The sequence below is a fragment of the Ylistrum balloti genome, unplaced genomic scaffold, assembly GCF_031769215.1.
Source record: "Ylistrum balloti isolate Yb309-2 unplaced genomic scaffold, AGI_CSIRO_Ybal_v1 Utg369800, whole genome shotgun sequence".
Taxonomy (NCBI): domain Eukaryota; kingdom Metazoa; phylum Mollusca; class Bivalvia; order Pectinida; family Pectinidae; genus Ylistrum; species Ylistrum balloti.
In genome coordinates this window covers 1,432,870-1,456,623 of record NW_026781978.1, presented here as the reverse complement: position 1 = coordinate 1,456,623, position 23,754 = coordinate 1,432,870, and the positions used below count along the sequence as shown (strand labels likewise).

At 36.8% G+C, this 23,754-nt stretch overlaps 2 protein-coding genes across 2 annotated transcripts; both read right to left on the bottom strand.

Moving 5' to 3' along the window:
* Positions 1 to 626: 626 nt before the first annotated feature.
* Positions 627 to 5,174, bottom strand: LOC132544525 (putative amine oxidase [copper-containing]). Its single transcript, XM_060208135.1, has 2 exons — positions 3,099 to 5,174; positions 627 to 1,017 (listed from the first exon to the last, which is right to left on the bottom strand). The coding sequence occupies exons 1-2, from the start codon at positions 5,172 to 5,174 to the stop codon at positions 709 to 711; spliced, it is 2,385 nt and encodes a 794-aa protein (XP_060064118.1). The 3' UTR covers positions 627 to 708.
* Positions 5,175 to 16,566: 11,392 nt separating this feature from the next.
* LOC132544501 (putative amine oxidase [copper-containing]) lies at positions 16,567 to 20,275 on the bottom strand. The gene is made up of 2 exons (XM_060208105.1): positions 18,161 to 20,275; positions 16,567 to 16,860 (listed from the first exon to the last, which is right to left on the bottom strand). The coding sequence occupies exons 1-2, from the start codon at positions 20,273 to 20,275 to the stop codon at positions 16,567 to 16,569; spliced, it is 2,409 nt and encodes an 802-aa protein (XP_060064088.1).
* Positions 20,276 to 23,754: the final 3,479 nt, after the last annotated feature.

The window sequence follows — 23,754 nt, the reverse complement described above, 5'->3', positions numbered from 1 at the left end:
AGCATTTTTTTTTATGTATATGGCCCAAGGAAAAAAATAGAAATCTGCAAAATGGCGGCGTCCAGTGATGGCTACCGCGAGGTGAGTGCAAATATTTAATAATATGAGATTAGAAATGAGAGAAAAAAACTCTTTTCTATATGGGTATGTAGGATAGGGATATTCCACCCTCGGGATCACAAAATGTGGTAAAAAGCCGAGGGTTTTTACCACATTTTGTGACCCCTCGGGTGGAATATCCCTATCCTACATACCCATATAGAAAAGAGTCTTATAATCATTGGGTAGCAGATGTAATTCCCCTGTCCTGTGTACGAGAAATTACTTAATATCCGCTGAGAAGGTCCGAATGCGTTTTCACTTAGTCACCTTTAACCAACCAAATCCCTAGATTTAGCAAAAATTGCTATTAATAGTTTGATCTACATTAACTGCATATGTTTGACGAGATTAATTAATCGTACTGCATGGAAATAAAAATGTACTTCCTTCACCGGTTTTACTTGTTCCACTTTGTTAAAATATAGAATGCTTTGTATTTACTATGTCTTAATTTCAACTTTCGTTACCTGTATTACGTCTATATTTCATACAAAAAAATCTATTTGCATGTTCATTGGCGTAAATTGGTTTACAACAACATAAAGTTCTTTCAGCTAGCATACTTTTGTGTATAAGTAAACGAGATGACTTATATACATCCCCCATTTAGCTGCTACCAGTTTCGAGAATGGCTTCCGGATATTTCATATACATGTCATAATAGTTATTCTTGTGAGCGACACATTGCTTTTCCTCTTCAGGTCCGTACCGAATGACCCGGACTCCGTCTTTCGGTTTACTTCTGTCCTTGAGTTCTATTCGGACAGAACTCTTTGATGCCATGGCTGGATCCTCTGTAAAGTAGTTGTAAGGTAGGAGGTAGAAACTAAGGTCCATTCCTGGCGACGGGGTGACAGGAAGATCTTCTGTGTGTGGGATATGGTGTAAGCCCATCGTCACCCAAGCCACCAAATCCTGTTAATATAGTAACCGTGAATTTTTTTCTTTCAAATGACGAAAGGGTCTACACAATAAATTCTACAAATAGAGAGCACATTTTGATACAAATTTAAAGTTAGATATAACAATGAATAAACTGCATCATATGGCTGTTTCATCCTAGTGGCTAAATTTTGAAACCCAGATGGTGACTGAGAAATTAAAAACTGATCGGGAAAATGTTACATCTCGATTGGGAGGTGCACTAACCCCATAATCCATTGAATTTTCATTTATCTGATCATACTGGAAGAACACCAAGTATATGTGTTTGTTCTGAATTGGGCAAGCCATTTTTCAAATTAATTGAAACATGACAAGCAGATTGCGGCAAATTTCAAGAGAACCAAAAGTCCACCATATACAACCTGCAATCTCCAACGTTGTACAAAAGATACACAAGAACTATAATCATGTGTACACTATGTCGATAGTGTGACGAGATGGGAAATAGATTATAGAAAAAAATACACCAGATGGTAACAACGTACTGTAGTCAATTCGGCTACGAAAACAAAGTTTCACACAGATGTTTTGTACTTCTCGGACTTGTCATATATTTTGAAATATTGGAAGTAAAGATTGAAAACCAGTCAGAATCTAGATGCGGAGGTGTTCTTACTTAAATAATATCAAGTATAATGTAGTTTTATTCTTTGAAACATACACTGAGGTAGGAGGCGGGGTGGATGGAGGGGAATTTAAACAGCTCTAACTTACTGCCTTTTTCATGTTTGATTATGAATGTAATTATCAAATTATATTTCAAAATTTATATATATTCTTTTTGAATTCAGAATTCCGGGAATGATTTGTACATATATCGTTTAACGCTGTAAAATCTATAGAATACTACCCTTTCTACCATAACCTGGGTATGTTATCTCACGCCCAGACTATTCATTAAACACCATATCCATTGTTTATTCATACGCATAATACACACGTGTATTATTGGTGACAGCCAAATCTATTGGACGAGGCATTGACATTTGACCCAACCATGATCTGTGACCCCGAACTACTTTCGCCACGTGCGATTGTTTTCATCGTCTGCTGTCCATCATCAACATGGCTGACAGTGACGATCTGTCACTCTTGCCAGCGGTCAAGATCGGTGATGCGGTAAAACTGTGTGGAGGGGAAAGGGGATAGTAAATGGTAAATGTAGTAATTTTGGTTTCCCAACTTTTGATATTAGGTTGGAGACGGGCAATGTCGTTTCGGAATCAAGATACAGGATTGACATTTCCCCTGACCCTGTCGTCACTGTCTCAACTAGGCCTACCGCTGAACCCCGCCACATTTCCGACAATATCTCAGTTTCAAATGATCTTAAACTTAAATGTACAGCTGAGCCCCAAGGATGTCAATATCGAGACCCCCTAGAAACACGCAAAGAGCATTAGAAACTCAGCCCCAAAATTACACGCCATCTTAATCGTGTCTGCATTCACATTTTCCCGCGAAGAAGCTCTACTCTTATCCGCAATAAAATCTGGTTCCAAATTATTTTTTTTAAAGATTAACAGTTTGTGTAATTTTGTAACGTGTTTCAATGAACTAATGTTACAGGGTGTTTCCAAACAAGATTACTGAATAGATATTCAAAAATAGCGATTTTGTCTCTTTTTGCATGTTAATGAGCCAATCAGACAACCTACGATGTATTCTTCGCAAAAGTGTCAATGTTGTACACAATATATATTTTTTTTACGTTAAAAGGTTATGGTAGAAAGAAGTTCTACACCTCGTGGCAGTTGATTATCATCGGTATCAAACTCTCGTTAGTTAATTTTCAAAGCCTCGTGTCTTTTCTAAATTTGAAAATTAACTAACTCGAGTTAGATAACGATGATAATCAACTGCCACTCGTTGTAGAACCTCGATATAAACATGAACTTTGTAAGTTAAAGTATTAATGTAAAATAATTAATGTAATGGTTGTCATAAGATATCAGAGGAAAATGGAATATTTTTATCAAAATCCTATATTGAAAAATAATCAATGGATGGTATGTTTTATAATTTCCGATTATATTGATGTGCTAACTCACCTCGTCTTTGATGGATTCGTCGTCGTCAATAAAATGTTGGAACTGAACCACGGGATCTGATGAGTCCATGTAAGAATACGCAGAGCTACTCCTCCGCTCTGACTCCTTGTACTGTGTCACAGCCAACTGGTACCTCGCCCAGCTGGCCGCCGGCTCATTTCCTTCACCCTCAGCGAAAAGCTGCTTCACCATTCCTTTGTTTAAAATACGGTATGCCTTTGGATTTCCATAAGCATTCTTTTCCTGTTCGTTGTAAAACAGGAGATACTTTGGAGTTTCGAAGTCAAATTTATACGCACCCGTCTGTTCCGTCTCTTTAACTTCACGTGTGTAATTTATCATGTGATAGTGGGCGTTTGGTATCGCGGAGTAATCGTTGGGTCGTGATGTAGGAGTAATGTCCCATGTTGCGAATCGGTTTGTTTTCCCTTTAATGTCGATGTCTACCTTGAAATTGAAAAGATGAGTATGCAGATTTCCGAAAAGGTCATCATGTACCTGAGCTCCAAAGGGCGCCTCTTCTCTAGTATTAAAGGTAGCTAATATATACCCTGTGGACATGGCTCGCACTTGGACAACACCATTCTGGAAGAAGATGAAATCAAATATATAGTCATAATTTCCCACAGTAAACACCGACCTCAGTGTAAGCACAACATTTGGCATTCCTTCGTAAAAGCTACCTGAAAACTTGGAATGAGAATGGTGTCGTCTCAATGGGTATCCGCTGTTATGCTCAAACAAACAGAACGCGTTCTTAAATCTTATTGGTTCTTTGGAGGATTCTGCAACGAATGTGGTATCCATAAATGTGGCATGAGCTGGACAATCGATTCCTGGTACAAGTCCTTTATCTTGGATCCCTATCAGGGTGCAACTGTCAAAATATTCTGCCAACATCTGACTCGGTTTTGATCCAGCATAGAACACTACTATTTCCTGCAAACTAATTTCGTAAGCAATCCTTTCGTCCCTGAATCGGACGTCGTATATCTGTGGTCCAGATACAGGCGACATTCTATAGTAGAACTTCCAGCCCATATACTCCACATGGTTGTGATGTATGGTGTACCTCTTGCCATCAGGTTCAAACTGTAGCGGATCTCTTTTGAATTCGTTTTGAAAGGCCGGACCACGTCTTGTCATTTTGGAAAACGTTCTGTCATTTTTCGAAGGAAAAGGTACTTTTGTTTTTCTAACAGTTCCGTCAGAATAGCCAGCTGCTAATTCCTCAAGACTATTAAATGATTGTCCATTGTACCAAACTTTTTCGAACTCAATGTTTTGAGTGTCGTAATTAAAATTAATAAGAACAGCAAAATCAAGCGGATGTAAAAAGAAAACATCTACCAAGCGTACCATAGTGAACCATGTCTTTCGTCCGTGAGGTACACCGGATACTGCAGGAGAATACGGGGCAGGCACAACCAATCTCAAACATTTATCATCACAATGTATAAACTTTCCGCCAAAACTTTCGAAAACAAGGTCATATAAAGTGCTGTGAATGGCTGCATTAACAGCATACATTTGAAAGCCCCATTCTGGTCCAGTAAATGGCCGAAGATTGAAAGGGATTTTCTGTCGATGGTAAGGAACTTCCTTCAAATTACTAGGGTTAGGAAGGGGACCGACTAAATACTCTTCTACTATCGGAGGTCGCTTATCTCCCCTGAATATTGTGACAATTGCTTCCCTATCAGGTTTTACATCATTGTTATCCAGATAGTCCAATACTTTGATCTTTGGCGGCACATAAATCTCTGCCAGGTAGACATAGCTGTTGTTTACTTTAGCATCTGCAGGTTTCACTAAATTCAGACTTCTCTGGGAATGCAAGTATTTCATGAGTCCATCGACCTCAACTGCAGTAAGGTCGTGAAATACCGATGGAACAGTCGGCTCCGCCAGATTGATGTCCTCCTTCCCAGAACAGTATGGTATCTTTTGATCTTCTAGTTGTCTGTTCTTAACGAAGGATATGATGATAATTCCTACCAAGAGGGCAACAACACACAACAGGAGAACGAATGCTAACAACCTCCATCGTCCAATCGACCGACGATACTCTTTCATTTTGTTTGCTGCAAAGAGAAGAAAATAGTACTCCAACATGCAAGGAACGAAAAAAGAAGTAAATGTCGGGATCAGAAAGACCCCAAAATGTGCAAGAAATAAACATTTACAAAACCGAAGGCTTATTCATCCACAGATAAGGTGTGTTACAACTAGAACTCGATTCTTTTGACTATTTTATATACATGTATAACCGAGAGTGCTCTGTATGAGATATGGATAATTAATTAGACCTAGCAAAAACGGAGGTATAACCGCTTCATGGTGTCTGTCATTAAAGGGAAATGTTAGTCTTTCGTTGTATGTCATTTCGGCGGATAAGTTTTAACATTTCTGCATTCTATTATATAAACTATTAAAGCCGTATATTCTGATAATCTTTAATTTATAACACGATTAGTAATGCAAACTAGTATGATATTAATGATGGTCATATAATAATAATCAAACTATGAACACACGAAAGACACCTGAAAAAGTACAAGGAGAATGAGACCTGGTGTTACGAAAGAGAAATTGTCTTCTGCTTCATCGAAAGCACCCGTCACGTAAATGATGGTCAATCCAAGAAATTAATGTCACGTTCTCAAATGAGAACAAGGAATACAGCAACGGAACTCACAGGCAAACTAACGAGCATCAGCCTGGATCTTATGAAACCATGTGTTATGAGTTTGTCCCTCAGTTGATGACTTCTTGCACGAAATCGTGATAATGGTAGCAGAACCTTGAATATCGAATGAACTGCAACATCTAAACACCATTTGTTTAGGGACGAAGGGGTATTGCTATTCATCAAATTTACAAAAGGGAAGATGAAATCGTCACGCTTTATTAAGCTTGGTGGAAAGCTGGCCATGCTGGTTTCTTTGAAGGAAAAGTTCGAGATAAACGGGTGGTGTAGAAAAGTCTGTCGTGTTCTTGATTTCTTATGCTAGTAGGTACATGTATATATAATGGACGTGGTCGATAAATCTATTGTTACTTCAAGACAAGGCGACATCAGTATATCTGAAAGTGAAATAAAACGACTTTTCAAGGTCTTTGTGTCATGTTTGGATAAGTTTTTCAATAAATTCAGTCTTGTATAAAAACTAGTCAGCAAATGAAAGGAAATATCAAATACCATAGGTATGCCAAAAGTTTGTTGGAAGGTCTTACCACCGAGCTCGACGAGGATATTGTCAACCAGAATCTCGATAATAAATAAATACTTCGATATAGGTTACAGAACAGCTAGACGATTCAGCAAAAAAGCATTATTTAAATGGGTTCTTGTGAAGTTTAGGAGTCCAATGTAAACGTGTGAGGTCCCTATCCTTATCATCAATAGGTAGTCTAAATGACAGCAATACCGAAGTATCATTAGCCAGTATTTCTTCCTTTAGAAAGATCACGTATGTACACATGGGGTTTACTTCGTCATCAAGCAAACCTAGTTCTTTTTGTGTACAGGAAATGTAATATTGTCTGTTGACAAGCATCAAGTTATCGGCCGCCTTCAGGTACAATAACATACATGTCATTGGGAACGCTGACCTGTGTTTTGTTTACATTTCAGATTTCAAGCTGCAAAGTCTTTAAGGAATGATGGAGCGAATGGATTTAACCCACTCAGTGAATCCCACGAATCATTCTTGGGCAATCACCTCAAATGTTTAGCAGAAATTGACAAAAAGGTTTGTACAACACTTCACAACTATTTTGGTGGTAGCTGGCAATGTTTTTGATGGATGGAACCTCTTATAAATTTTAAAATTCAATGTTTAGGGGCGAATATAAGTCGTTGATTCATGTACGTCCTCTGTACTAAAATGATTTACCTGTTGATAGAAGACTTCCACATACGTAGTAACACACAACCTAACCATCGCAGTAGTGTAACGAAATCAGTGGAAATGTTAACAAATATGAACTCTTAATATCTATAAATAAGTCAGTGGATCCATCATTACGTAAACTATGCGTATTTAACTAAAAACGTACACTTTGTACTTCAAAATGAATGATGTACATAAAATATGTGAAGTTGTTTCAGATGAGTTATGTAGACAGGAATTATCATAGCAATATATAATTAGAGACGTTACATATTACCTGCCATCACGTAAAAACTGGTTGGGTCAAAGGTCAATGCCAATTAATGCCTTGGGCAATCGGTAGTGGAATTTCGTCTGGAGATGCCTAGGATAACTGAAAGGAGTTTATCTTACCTAAGACAGGTGTATCCACGCCTTCACCTGTATGAAATGTCGCCTAAGGACAAAGAAACAGGGGATTCCCATTTTTCATAACGGCTTCACGTCAACTATGAGAAGTATACTGTGATAACAAAACACATACTAATAGGACAAGAAGGGAAAGAGACAAAAATATTTACTTCTTTGTTGGTGAGATTGGGGAATACCAACCGTCCGAAAAAGTCGCAATGATTCGGTAAGCCTCGCCTGTGGTTGAGATCCACCACTTCACTTCACAATGGAATGACACGTAATTTTAACCCCGGAGAAATCTTATTTTAGTACCAGAAATATCATGAGAATGAAATTTTGAAAATGAACGAATTCCTGTTTGGTAGAAGGTTCGTTGAGTTTGGTGGTAAGATGAATACGGTATAAAGTAGAATAATGGTTAAGTTCGTTTGGCTGACTTTTCTGCCAACAGATTCCGTATCACGAATGTTTACTTAATATTAAATATATATTATTTAAACAAAGCTTTAATAAATCACAGTTATCAATATAGCACGGAATGATGTTGATGTTCTGAATCTTGTTGCTGGTCAAGTGTTTTAAACACTTTAAACATGCATGTTACCGCAAACTAATGCCAGAATTCTAAACCAATAATGTGTTCTGTAATAAGAAAATTCCTCTCGATCAATTCAAATCACATGAATTTACATAAAAATGTATATGTAAGGTTAAGAAACATTGTGAAATAAACTAAATATTGCAGAAGAAATTTATATATGAAAAAGATTCACAGATACTTACAGGACTCCATGTTAACCCCGGGAAGTTCATTCATCGTTGTCAACCTGACGACCTTAGACATGAACAGGAAAGATGTAAATGTTGTGATAAGTATGGTGTGTGAAGTATGGAGATACTTAGGGGGCGTGTAGCTTACATACGGGGAACACTCTACAAGTACCCAGTTAGTAATACGTATATAGTCTCAATCACTGTGGTTAAGAAGTACAAAAAGAAATTGAAAAATGCATCTTACTTTTTCAAATTTAATCATATTGTGCGCACTCGGAAAATAATAAATCATCGGAAGTTTTCTTTAAAAACATAGATTTTAAATATGTTATAAATTGAATGAGTGGCAAAAAAATCGTTCTGTTCTGTTTAAAATATTGCACGCCCAGCAATCTGGTAGCGGACACACTAGGACAAGGTTTATCCCTGGAAGTGCAAAATGAAGATGTAGGTTCGAATCTTCTTGTCGTTCCATATTTTCCCCTTAACGACGTTATATGTCGGCTTCGGGCATGGTCTCTTTGTTGTTGTGCCTTCCTCCGATAGGTTGCCACATGGAGGCATCAGCGTCACTGGTTAAACCAATTGTAAGTATATTAAGTTCCCATTCTGATTATGTATATGGGTACAGGTTTGGATTTTGTTAATATTGATAATATTTTGATAATAATACAATATCAATGACATTTATGTAATGTTCTAAACTATATTTTAACGTTTCACCTCCAATGTACTATCGTCACTTCCTAGACTATGATTTTCCCAGGTTCTGGTTTCCCCCGTATTGGTGTAATACTTGTTTCCATAATATTTTTGTAAGTATTCACGGTTATCATATAGATAATATGCGAGGTATGGTAGAAGGTAGCAACAGAAAATCCTTACTGGTTTTTTTCTCTCTTTTTCTGATTATATCTTTAAAATGTAAGCATCAACCCAGAGCGATGCCTGGGATATTAATAACTGTATGTGTACAAACTTTGTAGTTTGTAAATGTTATAAAGCTGTATACTCTAAGACATAACGTTATTTCCTCCGTATAGCTGTGGCCTTTACAGTATGTAGCTACTGTAACTATGCAACCTTGTGTTTTCGTTTACACAGATAAAATTTTCAGTGTTGTATTTTTATCACATTTTTGCGACTGAAACATAGAGAAATATCTTATAGCTATTTACAATGTTATTTTCACTAAAAATGACACTTTTGTAGACTTGAAAAGAGAGAATACAAATCATCTGATAAAACTGACAAATCCTAAAGCCCGTTACAACAAAAAACACAAAACCAGAAATTTTAAGGGGTTATTTACCTAATACAATCCAAACCAAACGTCTTGAATGTGAAGCTAACACGTAAGACATTTCAATAGGATTTGTGTCATCAACTGTAGGTTGCCGCCATATTTTCACCCGCGAGGTAACTGGTCACGCGTAAAACTCTCTTTAAACTTTTTACAGCAATCTTAGTGGAATGATTAAGTAATATTTTCTATGTGAATATAAACATAAACTATTTTTTGTCGTGAACTGCGAAGATGAAATGAGTGAGTTATGTCAACTTCCTCAATTTATATGTGGTCAAAACATGAAAGTAATTTGGCTAGTATGCTTGCGCACTTCTGAAAGATACTAAAATATTAGACAAATTTATGAAATATATTTGTCATTATTGAAGACACTATCAGATATCCTTTGTTGTTTTACTTACGAGCATGCGTGATGGGATTCACCACTTTGTTAATGTTGCCAACACCTCAGAACACCTGGATTGTCCGTGTTAATTATTCAACTCATGGTCACCATATAACATTTCTGCTCTTTGTAGAGAACCCTATTACAATTCCGTATTAGTGTTCACAGTTCACCAGTATCATAGTATTTATACGTTAGTAGTGCACAGGAAATAAATGACCACTTAATACATACAGTTTGCTTAGACTATGAAAATCCGTGCCGTTACCATGAGACGGTCAAGGAAATTGAAGGAGCACCGTTCAACTTTATGTTTAATCACTTTAATGTTGACGTAACGTTTACGCGCCCAGAAAACAAGACGCGCTCCTAATGTCCATAAAATGACAAAATAACCAAGCGACTGGTTGAATGAAGATGAACCACCGGAACAATAACCACGATTTTATGTACTTACAAAAACTACGATGTTATAACGGTTTCCGGTTTATTTAGAAATGTTGGAATAATGAAGAAATTCGCGATAACTTTCATTTACACTATACATAATGATCGCCTTTCAGTCACGTCATGTTACTGGTTTTCTCAAGAAATAGAGGTAACATAGACTGTTTAATGAAGAACGATGGCTGGACCACAGCCACATGTTGATTTGCACAGTCCACTATTTAATGGCTAAAAGTGTAAAACAAAAGTAGAAATTAAGTTAATGATGAACATGTTAGTTCATTAAAACCCATTTTAACGTCTGTGATATTCGGTATGTGGCCCTGTTAGGCGAGCAAATTGAAACTTGGAGACAAGTTTCTCTCATATGAAACGAAAACAAATCAAGTATACAATTTATCACATAACATAGAAAAGTCAGTAGTAAAAATGCTGAGAATGAAATCAGACGGAGACAGCACATATTGTGCAATAAATAACACACAACAGTAGAACGAATGTTAACGACCTCCATCGTCCAATCGACCGTCGATACTTTTTCATCTCAACTTTTTCTGCAAAGCAAAGAAAAATATGCCATATCATCAGAGAACAAAGATTGTAAAAAGGAAGAGAAGTATTTTAATGAAAATTTGTTGAAAACTTCAAAATACAAACACAATAAAGAAATAAGTAGATCTGGTGGACCTAATGGCGTCTTATTATGACAAAATGTGAACCTTCCATTTATTAAATCAAGTAAAGTACTCAATGACTGATACAACTTGTTTACTTTTCTTAGTCTGCTCGCCACATTTTGTAAGCAGGTCAGACTTAAAAGAACACGAATTTTAAAATATCTATGGTGTAATCTCTATTTCACAACGAGAATTCCAAACACCCTAACCATTATAGCAGTATACGGGAAACCTGTGCAAGCTCTTTCAACTGACACTGACGCTTAATGATAATAAATAGCTCAATTTTTTTGGCCCCATTGCTACGTAAATTGGATTTTTTTTCTGACAAAATACTTTGAATTGAATGTTCACTAATGGTGATACATGATGTGAAATGATGTGAACTCTACGGAAATATGTGTGAGTTGAGTTATAAGGATAGGTATGATGGGAGCCGCGTACGCTATACACATAATACGAATACAAAAGGCCATAAAGATGATTGCAGGTTGTCTATTGTTTGGATTTTGACAATCAATCCATTGCAAAAAGTTATGTCCAAAACATTTTTAGTAACTTCCAGTAATTTTTAGTAACTTTACTGGGGATTGAAAGATATTGCCAGCTAACAGATATACTGACAGCACAAACTTTTGAGAGATACCGGTCCATGTCACCATGATAATGTTATACGGCAGTAATAGATACAATGTCAAGTTAGGATTGTTCGATGCTCACTGGTATATACTCACACACACACACACACACACACACACACCCTCACACACACACACACACAGATATATATATATACGATGTCAAGTTAGGATTGTTCGATGCTCACTGGTATATACTCACACACACACATATATATATATATATATATATAGAAACACACACGAATAGAAATCAAGGACACTGCAGACTCCTCTATATCAACCGCTCATTCAGGACTTTACTAGACATTACTTACTTGAATTGATAAAGGTTTACATGGCGGGAGTCGCAGATGAGGCCCTCTGTCTTATTCTCCTTGTTCTTCTTCATGAGTCAGTAAATATTTCTTGTGTTGATAGTTTGGATTTATTTAATTTCAGTTTAGCTTATGATTATATTTACATGAAACACGACCAGCTTTATATAGCACAAAGATATACATCACTATGACGACTGTAAATTTCTCGTTTATGACTCCTTGCACGAAAATCGTGATAATGGGAATAGACCCTTGACTATCGAATCAAATTCGACATGTACTCACCAAAGGTTTGGGATGCTTGTTGTTGCTATCCAGAAACAAAATATTCACAATAGGAAAACTGAAATCACCACACTCATCATGCAGTTACATGTGGTCGATGTGTGTTCGAGGTCGAGATTGTGTTAATCGTTTCCATGACATTTTATTTAGAATTGTTCGCATATATGACAGAATGCAAATCTAAAAATAGTATGACAGCTTGTTAACACTCAATCTATCATTTTAGATGTACAAACTGACTGATGCTATAAACTTAACCGGGTTAAATGACTCGTCTGTAATGTACATGTATTATAATTATCAGACAATACCATGACTTCGAAAGCGTCGATTATCTAGATTTGCCGACTGAAGAAAGATAACTCTTCGTGGTTTGTTATACAGGTCTTGGTGGCTTGTGTGAAAATGGGTTGTTTTGTTTTTATTTCATTCTCTCCTGCTTTACAGAGGGCCCAAGACATCAAAGAGTTCGGTCTGCATTGATCCAAAGGATAAAAGTAAACTGAAAGATGGAACCAGGATGATTTATTTTGAATCTCACGCATTTCTTCTAGTAGGATAGTAAAACGCCTCACATCTATACACCTGTAGGATCATACTGCTATCTGGCATTGTTTACTTAAAACAGGTTTTGGTGAGGTTGAAGCAGGAACACCAATTAATCATTGCGAAACGTCGCGGAAACCTCTGTTGATTACTTGACGACACAAAACCATGTACCCTGTACGATGTTTGATCATGTGACAACACAAAACCATGTGCTCTCTACGATGTTTGATCATGTGACGACACAAAACCATGGACCCTGTACAATGTTTGATCACTTGAAGATACACAACCATGTACCCTGTACGATGTTCGATCATTGGACGACACAAAACCACGTACTCTCTACGATGTTTGATCATGTGACGACACAAAACCATGGACCCTGTACAATGTTTGATCACTTGAAGATACACAACCATGTACCCTGTACGATGTTTGATCATGTGATGACACAAAACCATGTACCCTGTACAATGTTTGATCATGTGACAACACAAAACCACGTACTCTCTACGATGTTTGATCATGTGACGACACAAAACCATGGACCCTGTACAATGTTTGATCACTGGACGACACAAAACCATGTACCCTGTACAATGTTTGATCACTGGACGACACAAAACCATGGACCCTGTACAATGTTTGATCATTTGAAGACACAAAACCATGTACCTGTACGATGTTTGATCATGTGACAACACAAAACCATGGACCCTGTACAATGTTTGATCACTGGACGACACCAAACCATGTACCCTGTACAATGTTTGATCACTGGACGACACAAAACCATGGACCCTGTACAATGTTTGATCACTGGACGACACAAAACCATGGACCCTGTACAATGTTTGATCATTTGAAGACACACAACCATGTACCTGTACGATGTTTGATCATTTGAAGACACACAACCATGTACCTGTATGATGTTTGATCATGTGACGACACAAAACCATGTACCCTGTACGATGTTTGATTATTGGACGACACAAATACAATGGCTTTTTATTTAGCTACATACGTAGAACGAAGTTTGAAACCAAAACGACTTCTCTACCAGATATGATAGTTATACATTGAAACATGAATTAAAGTTATATTATACTGTAGTTATATATTATAGTTATATATCATAGTTATATAGTATAATTATGAGTTATCGATTAATTTTAGTATTATAAAATTAAATATTGCCGTTTTTTCTATAATATTTCTATCATATTTGGTCATCAGGATGATATATCTCTTCTAATTAAGACCAATGTTCCAGAACTGACGTTAAAAACGAACATCCTTACTCATGTGGTCAAGATGAAATATTTTTTTCTGAAAAGCTGTAAAGCATACGTATCGTGAAATAAAACACAGTAAGTAAAACTTAAATTAGCGTGAGGGGATGTGACAGAACGTACATACAGGAATAATCCACCTTCCCATCTAAATTTTTATATATTTCGATCATTTTGGACTTCCTTATGTTTTAAACTTTAAACTTTAGGCCCTTAGCATCGCTGATGAGACCTAGAAGGACGAAAAAGCTGTATGATGTAGCATCACTGAAGAGTCCTAGAAGGACGAAAAAGCTGTATGATGTAGCATCACTGATGAGACCTAGAAGGACGAAACAGCTGTATGATGTAGCATCACTGAAGGGACCTAGAAGGACGAAACAGCTGTTTGATGTAGCATCACTGAAGAGTCCTAGAAGGACGAAACAGCTGTATGATGTAGCATCACTGAAGAGTCCTAGAAGGACGAAACAGCTGTATGATGTAGCATCACTGAAGAGTTCTAGAAAGACGAAACAGCTGTGTGATGCAGTTTAATCCATTATTTGGCTTCACTGTTCCTTCTAAATTTGTATCAAAAGGTGCTTTTAACTTGCATGCCGTTTGTGCAATCTTCGTTAACTGAAAGCAAAAATATTTGAGGATGATGGCAATAATTTTAATTAAGCATTCCGCGTCAGCTGTTAAATTTCTTATTAGGAGAAGTCCAAACATTTGTTCCACGACTGAAATGATTATACGTACATTTTTACAATATATAAAGCTATGTATAATGATTCAACTCAAACGATTTTTTCCTCTCTGTTTATTTTATACATATTTGTAACCTAAGATTATTTTAACATCATTACAACAATATCAGTGTCCGTTCCGTTAATGTAAATGTCTATTAGACAAACGTTGATATAACATACCGGTAACAATCGTACTCAAACGTATTAAAGACAGTCATAACATCTTTTCATGATATGGCGTTGGACGTGTTTGGTGCTAGTTAGTATGCCTGGTGGTTTCGATATTTTCCTTGCTCTCATTTAGGAACGTAATATTTCTTACCTGAATCAACCAAGCAGAAGACGCTTACCTTTCTGGAACATGATGTCTTAATTCCCTTGTATTTATTCCCGAACGATGAGCTTTGACTGGTCCATGGTCGAGCATGTGGCATATCTGCTCCGCCAGGGAAATATAGTTACAAACGCCTACTGATAAATCGACAGTTTTGTTTCTTTTTTTTTTTCAGTTTATGAAACTCTATAGACTACATTTATTTCACCAGTTATTCAGATATTAGAAATATATGTATTTATGTAAAACATTCAGATAGCAAATACGACGAATCAGTCAACTGCTACAGTTGTTTGCAATCGCTCCCCAAATGATTCTCACTACGCAAATTGTAACAAAACTTTCAACAAACATGAATAACAAATCTAAATAGTCTTACTTGATTGATGAAGTTTGACGAAAGTAGCCTGACAAATTACTTTCTGCGATAAAGGGTGATATTTCAGTTGTGAATAGCTCAAACTCGCGTTTTGTTTTTTAAAAAAATCAAAGTACAGAGAAAATTTTGTCATAAAATTGGCGAGATCAATTTGAAAATTGAGATTTCTACTATACTGTTTGTTTTGTAAAGAGTTACTAGGAGAATGGTATATAAAGACAGCAACACTAATTAACTATCATTAATACAGTATTTCAATTCAAAATATTCCATAATACAACAATCGTATAGAAAATATCAATTTATACGTTATAATTAGCACGTTTCTAGACAATCATGATAACCAAATATCAAAATAGATACAAACATGCATTTTGTTGCATTTGAACTAGGAAAAGAAGAAATACGTTTCTGAATTTACTTGACATAGTTGACATTCAAGACTTTGTTAAAAGAAGATTTAATTATGTTGGCGGGCTAGTATCGCGTTTAGTACATTGTATATCATCATATTGGATTTGTTGTTTGAAAATTAAGACCATTGACTGATATTGTAACAACCAAGCAAGTGGATTACATAAATAAATTGACTCATTGACCTATATTTATAAGTGTTTGTCATAAATCAGAGTGAAAAATAAAATGTACGAGTTCAATGAATTTGAGATTTTCCCTGTACTATGTATTTGTATTGGATAAAAGCATTGCCACTGTAATTTCTTTTTTAAAATGCTGTGATTAACCAACTTGTAATCATTTTTCTTCTTTTCTTTAGTTTAATAGGTACAACAGATACTGATATGACCCTGTACGGGTCTCCGAGCCCAAGTCTGATAAAATTACTCATCAATTACTGACCCCAGTCTGCTTTTGCGTTCACGGGTCTACAACTCGATTAGTGCTAAGGGGGCGTAACTCATGGTACCCCGTGTAAATAGCTGCATATTAAAGGAAAGTCTGCGGTTTCATTTGATTCAACGTCATTTATACATAAAATGAGGCAATAGTCCTTGAAATATATTAATTTATTTAAATAATGACCAAGTGTTGAAGTTATGTTTGTTCAAATAATTCAGAAGTATTGAAGTAAGAATTTTCTTGGAATTCAGAATCGCACGAAAAATCTTTCGGCAATCCATAATTTTCAACCCTAACAATGTGATCGGAACCGGAAGTCTCTTCATAAGACATGCGTATTGCATCTCTTGACGCCATGGATGGATCGGAGTCGTGATAGTTGAATGGAGTTAAAAAGAAAGATAGCCGCTTGCCAACAGATGAAATAAGTGGTAGATCCTCCATCTGTGGTAGGTGATGAAGTCCCAGTGTTACCCAGGCAACTAGATCCTGTTAAGAACACAAAGAAAAGTATCAGACTATGATAAACCAACCCATTGCGCATGGTCAATGATAGTGTACTGAAGTGTGAACATTAAAACTTTGCATCCTTGGTTTTCCGACATTTCTTCTAAACGTGCCACCGGGGATCACATCCCATCATATAAGGGTCAAAACAGGTGCCATTTTTTAAAAATGAACATGAAACGTTTCAACGTTTTCACAAGAGCTTGTGGTAATGTGTCATAACATGCTCCAAAATCAGGTGAGTGAGGAGGATTTTTTTAGAAAGGACTATTAAGAAAATCCTAATACCATTACAACATTAAATATAAATAGTACATCACAAGCTGTAAACATTATAAGCAAAGAATATAAAATAAAAAAAAACAACAGAAGATGATGGATGTTAATGATTTAGGAAAGAAAAGTAAAGCGTTGTGAAAATAGACCCATCAGTTTCCACCCAATCCAGTTTCCAGTATCCTTAAATTCATTTTCAGGAGGGTGAATTGTACGTAAATGGTTATATAAATTACTGGTGTAAAGAATATATTATATTTCGCGTTGCATGGATATTTTTTAGTATATTTCGATATAATCCATACTAGATCAGTTCATAAATGGCAGATATAATAATCTATATATCACTTTTCAGACTAGCTTGTAGATGACTGATAAAAAAACCATCAATTGTTTGGCATTATATGTCATTACGATTTCAGTGTTGTGACACGTAATCCGTGCGTATTAAAAAAAGAAGAAAAATCAAGGCCTTTTCAATGGTATATTTGGGTAAGAATACGGATAACTGTAAACTAAGCATCATTCATTGAGCAACGTTGATTCTGTATTCAATAATCTGTATGTGACAGAATATTTTTATTTCGAAACTTTTATGTTCTAGAGATATCTTATATCTATACTTGAGGATTTCGATTACACCGATATGAAATTCCCTTTACTGGAAAGTAACAATCCAGCTTCTCCAACCTATGGTGTTGATATATGTTGTTTCTGTGTATATGGTTTTTAGTTTGCTCTAAATATCAAGATTGTCGTGACAAAGATCGATGATAAATGTGTTATACAAAACAGATGCTGGTTGGTGACAAATATTTTGTGTCCACTATGATGTTAGATCATATTCTTTATCTTGTTCGACTTGAAGTTAGAGGAGATTGATGTTCTTTCGTATGTCTAGAGGTTACACTGCCTGGTAATATATTTAAGATGTTTAAGAAACTCTATTCTATATGTAAAGTGCATTTTATAATCCCTTGAAGCACGTGTCTTCTTGAATACTTACTGTATCAACAACATTTTCGTTGTCGTCAAGGAAACTCTGAAAATTGACAATTGGTTCTTTCCTATCCCACATTGCGTAAATCGAACTACTTTGTCCCTCATCGTCTTTCCGGCGCGTCACCGCCATCTGATACCGCGCCCAAGATATCGACGGCTCATTGGCGATACCTTGTGACAGTAGATGTGTTAGTCCGCCATCGATCTGTATCCGATACGCCCTCGCGTCATTGTACGTAGTTCTATAATCTTTGTTGTAAAATATATGATATAGAGGAAGGCTAGTATTTTTTCGATACAACGTTTGTAGTTCTGTCATTTTTGAATTCCTTGTAAATTTGATTTGTTGGTATCTTGAATTCTTTTCTACCGACCAATCATTATTGTTGATGATATGAGGTTCAAACTGTAATGTCTCATAGCGGTTTTTAATGTCGTGAATATCCAAATCAACTTTAAAATTGAATGCGTGTTGACTTATCGTTCCAATGAGTCTATCGCGGAGTTTAAAACCATACCTTCCTTCTGGAGGTGAGTGAAGCATAGCCATCATATAACCGGTTAATGAGGTTTTCACTTCTAAAGCACCATTTTGGTGAAAAATAAAATCCACAATGCAATCCTGATTATTCACTGATATGATAGCCCTGAGAACTAGGACAATATCTTCTAGAGAGCCATAGAATCGACCGGTCATTCTATCGTACGCGTGGTGGCGCCTCAATGGCTCGCCAGTACTATGTTCAAAGAGGCAGAACGCACGTTCATACGTGACAGGGTCACTTCGGTGTTCTGTCCAGTGAGTAGCACTGATGAAGGAGGCAGAGTTGGGACAATCTGCTCCCGGAACAAGATCACGAGCTTGATATCCCAAGAGACTATTACTGTATAGCATATCAGAATATCTGTTCCAAGGTTTAAACCCGGAGTGGAAAGACGATATTTCCTGAAGACTTAGCTCGTAAACAATTCGACGTCCCATGTGTTTGATGTCAAATAGCTGAGGTCCAGTTGTAGTAGACATCCGAAAGTCAAACGCCCAACCCATATACGTAACATGTCTGTCATTCCGGTAGTAACGCCTGCCGTCTGGTTCCACCTGTTTAGGGCTACGCATATTCTTCTCTGGAAACTGATTCCCTCTTAAATTAAGGGTGGCAAAGTGCATAGGATTTTCTTTGGGAAATATTATTGATGATTTCTTGACAGTACCCGCAGTGAAAGCATCTGCTAAATTCTCAGCCGTATCGAAATGCTGTCCGTTATACCAGATGGTTTCGACATGAAACTGGCTGGGATCATTTCCATCAAGATTAAAGAGAATAAAGAAATCAACAGGATTTAAGAGATAATACTCGGTGAAGTGGTGTGCCCAGTACCAAACTTTACGAACGTCGATTCCCGAAACAGTAGGGGAGACAACTGTCCATCGATGTAAGACTAAACACTTCCGGTCACAACTGAAGAAGCGCGCATCATAACTTTCCAGTAAAACGTGCTTGATAACTTCATCAACATCAGTCAGCAGTTTCTTTACCTCGAGGTATTCCGCTTTACTGTTCGGTCTGAAAAGATATGGCGCCGGTCTTTGGTAATGTTTGGACACAAGCAAACGGTGATACGTTATGTTGGCTAGCGGTCCAACAACATATTCTTCAATAACAGGAATCTTCTTGTCTCCTCTGAATAGCACAACTTTTGCCTCTCTAGGCGGCGCATTATGGTGCTTATCTAATGTTTCCAAGGCCTGTGATTTGTTAGGGAGGTGTAATTCAGATAGAAACAGGAAGCTCGAGCTTACAATAGGTTTGTTATGTTTTAGGTTGAAGTCGCCATGCTCGTGTAAGTATCTCTTCAGTCTTTTAAGTTCTACCTGTGTTAAATCGCGAAACATCGGTGGATCTGTTGGTTCCTCTTCGACAGCAGTTGTCTCCTGTATATTAGTGTGACGGGAAAGTTTCTTTGTGCGCATAATCAGTTCATAATATACTATAGAGGTAGCGATTGCTGCCAGAAGGAATATAATCACAATTAGTAAACACACTGAGAACGAGCGCCACCTTCTGGCGGAATCCAAAGTTTTCTCCATGGAGACTACTTGTTTTTCGATTCTCTCCATTGTCACCTTTTTACTTCTGAAACACACACACAAGAAAATGATGTTAAGAATATGCTTTCTTAACCTTTGGTACAAAAACTGGATAACATCTACATTCTTTTATCACACTTACTGTGCTTTAAGATATGTTACAATGCTGATAAAAGCATGTATCTGGTATAAGCGAAGAAAAAAATCACAGTGATAACTTGTAAACAATAAAGAGTAACACGCACCCGTGCAAAACATGTCAGTAAAACCTTCGGTGATAAACATTACATTTTTGAGTAAACTGGTGGAGAGATGAAGTTGTAAACCTCTCGTTAATGCAGTAAAATGCATGTTGACACGTGCCACTAATTTGGCGTCTATTTATAGAATATTAATTATGGGAGTGTGACATTGGAAAACATATCAGGCATGCACGTGCGGTCAGAGGGGTGCTTATTTATTTATCAATAAAAACTTTAACGAGCAATAATCATAACAAATATCTCATTCGGAAATAAACAGTATGATTGCACGTTAGTGTGTCATTTTATAGGACAAGTAAACAGATTGTAGCGGCTATAAGAGCTGGTGAGAGAGGTGTGTAATCTGGTGGAAACGAAGACGAGGCCAGGAGATGAGCAGGGTAAGGTTAGATGAGAGATTGCACGATGGCTACATCACCACAGCGCTATCTGTCTTTAGAGTAATAAATACGACCATTTATCATCACTAAGCGTATCGAATAGGGGGTCCACCCAAACCTACAGTTCGGAGCGGCACATTATAGGCCGTCGTATTAAATACTCTAATATGTCGGCAACAACATCGTGTATAAACTTCGATATCTGTCCAGAGGTAACGGAATGTGCCAAAATGAATTGATAAATATCAATTATGTGTAACCCCCCCCCCCCCCCCCCAACACACACACACACACACACACACACACACACAAAACCTCACATGCACAGAAAGAAATATTAATTTAAACCCTGCTGTGCCTTATTTCAATGTAGAAAAGGATCCGTTCTCAGGGTAATTATGCATGTATCTAATTGGTCATATGGGTCTTGAGATGACTACCCGGAAACTTAAAGATGCCTGAAAATGACGTTTTTATAGACTACACGTTTTTGTCAATCAGTATGTCGTTCACTTGAAAAAAATATGGTTCTTCAACTTTTGACTTTGGTCTGTACAGATTTAATAATTCATTGCCCCTCCCCCGAACAGGACAAACCAAATGGCATGAGTTGTGGTTACCAAACTAACATTTGACCACCTACAAAATGGACCTGAAATGACTTTTTAATTCCTCCGAGTTAAAAGGTAAATTAGAAAAAAACTTACACAAAAGAACCTGGTTTAGCTTAAATGTCAGTTTCTTTTTAGTAGTTGTCTTTAAAGGAAATACGTTATTGTAAATCGTCAAAACTGGAAGTTTATTTCGTTAATCGTCTTTATACCCAATTCTTGGAAAGTCAAGTATGTCATTCGGCGCCAAATCAAACAAATATGCTGAGTGTAATTATTGTTATGTTTTGTGTAATGGACAAAATTTATTTTCGAGCGATCGGCATTGATCGAAATTGACTATGTGAAAACAATATCGACTATTGAACCCCCTTTGTACCAAAAAATATAAAAATAACGTCAGAGTTATTGATAAAGTGGTCCGATTGGCATGCTGATTAATAGATAAATTTTACTTACCTGTTCAACGACTCGTCACGATGTCATCCCTCGACTATCATTGTTATCCTTGTAGTAGCACCTCCTCTCTTAACTTCCGTGCATTGTGTCTGCTTTCTGTAAATATTGTACATGTATATTTTACGAAATTAAAATACGGGTAACAGGAAATTACAAAATTGATAAACGCTACATGTGTTTTCTAACAAGACAACAGAACGCGAGGTAAACCGTTTTTAAATGACGAGGTAGCGGAAGGGCAAAGCTTGGAGGGGATATTCGTGTGGATGGTGGTGAATATCAAATTTTATATTAAAACAGTATAATACGCATGTGTTATCAGGACTCCACGGTAGCATGGCTATAATAACTTTTTATAGGCAGTAATACAACGCACTGTCGGATTATCTTCTGTGATTGACGATATTAAAGTTACACTATTATTTAGTAGGGGTATGATGTATGACTGATGTAAGTCGGCCTGCACCTGTTGGCGCGGTATATCAGCCGTCACTATTGGTCGTTTTGTTTCTGCATGGTTTACTAAGAGATTGTTTAAAGAACTTTTGAACGCAAAAGTATATAAAACAACATTTTCATACTGCAGTCATTCAAAAGGATTCGACGTTCAGTTAGGATCCAAATATACATATAAAGTAAACTAAATTTGGAAAATGAATAAAGTAAAACAATTTGATACTTCCCATCTTATCCGCAAAGCTGTTGAATAGGTGAAGATAGCTGTAAGATCACTTTGGATGTCCACTATTTTGTATAAAATAAGATTTCAGGGTATCAGGGCCGGTGAATGTGATGTTTATTGTTGCTATCACGGTTCTTGCTTTGAGAAAGTGACATTAGTTTATTTGCAATATGTTTAAATTATAACGGTGTCGTCGATGATAGAGAATATGCTTCTCTGTCCTGGACACCTAATCTTTTGTCTTGTACCTTCCATAATGTCCGTTTGAATTTGACCTCGTTTAACAAACTTGAGATTTTTTTAACACGCGAGTTTAATTTTGCTCCGACATTGAATAGATTCACTCTCAATCAGTCAATAGCATGGATTTAAAAATATTTCTTTTCAATAATTCAACAATATTACATACATCACAGCATTTAGTCAAGCGGGCTCACAAGAAAAGAAATTAAAGCAGATACGCACATTTGTCTATTTCATTGGTTTCAGACCTAAAAATTTTTGCCAGATACGGCGAACATATAACAAAGGGCATCAGGAACATGTAAACACAACAAGCATATTTTAATATGGGTTAAAACCTATTGTCTAGTTTCCATAACTACAAAAGTCTGTGCCCGTCAGTTTTCAAAATATGAAGGAACAAAATAATTTGAACAACTCCTTTTTGGCAATTTAACATATTGAGGTTTTGGGCGTCTGGTCAGGAAGTTGGGCAGTAGATTAGTAGAGAACAGCTCAGCAGCTACTCCAGAATTTCTGCCTGACTACACTCCCCTGCGGACCGTGCCAAGTGTTATTAATAGGGGGCACACGTTGTTGGCGCGATCACATACAGGTCCTGGGATCAGTCGAACAACGGCGGAAGGTACGTCAGTAACAAACCTTAGGACTGTAAGGATGGAGGCAGTATGGGAATAGTTGAATTCTATATAAAGTTGTCGTTCTTTGCATTCAATATGTCCGTCCATCTCAAGTGAACTTTTCTTTATATAAAATATTTGGTGTAGGGCCCCCTGTTCTTGATACTAAATAGAAAACACGAAAAACAAAATGTTGGTCTCATGGATGTTTCAAACAAAGGGTAAGACGAATTCGGTGTAAGTTGTTCACT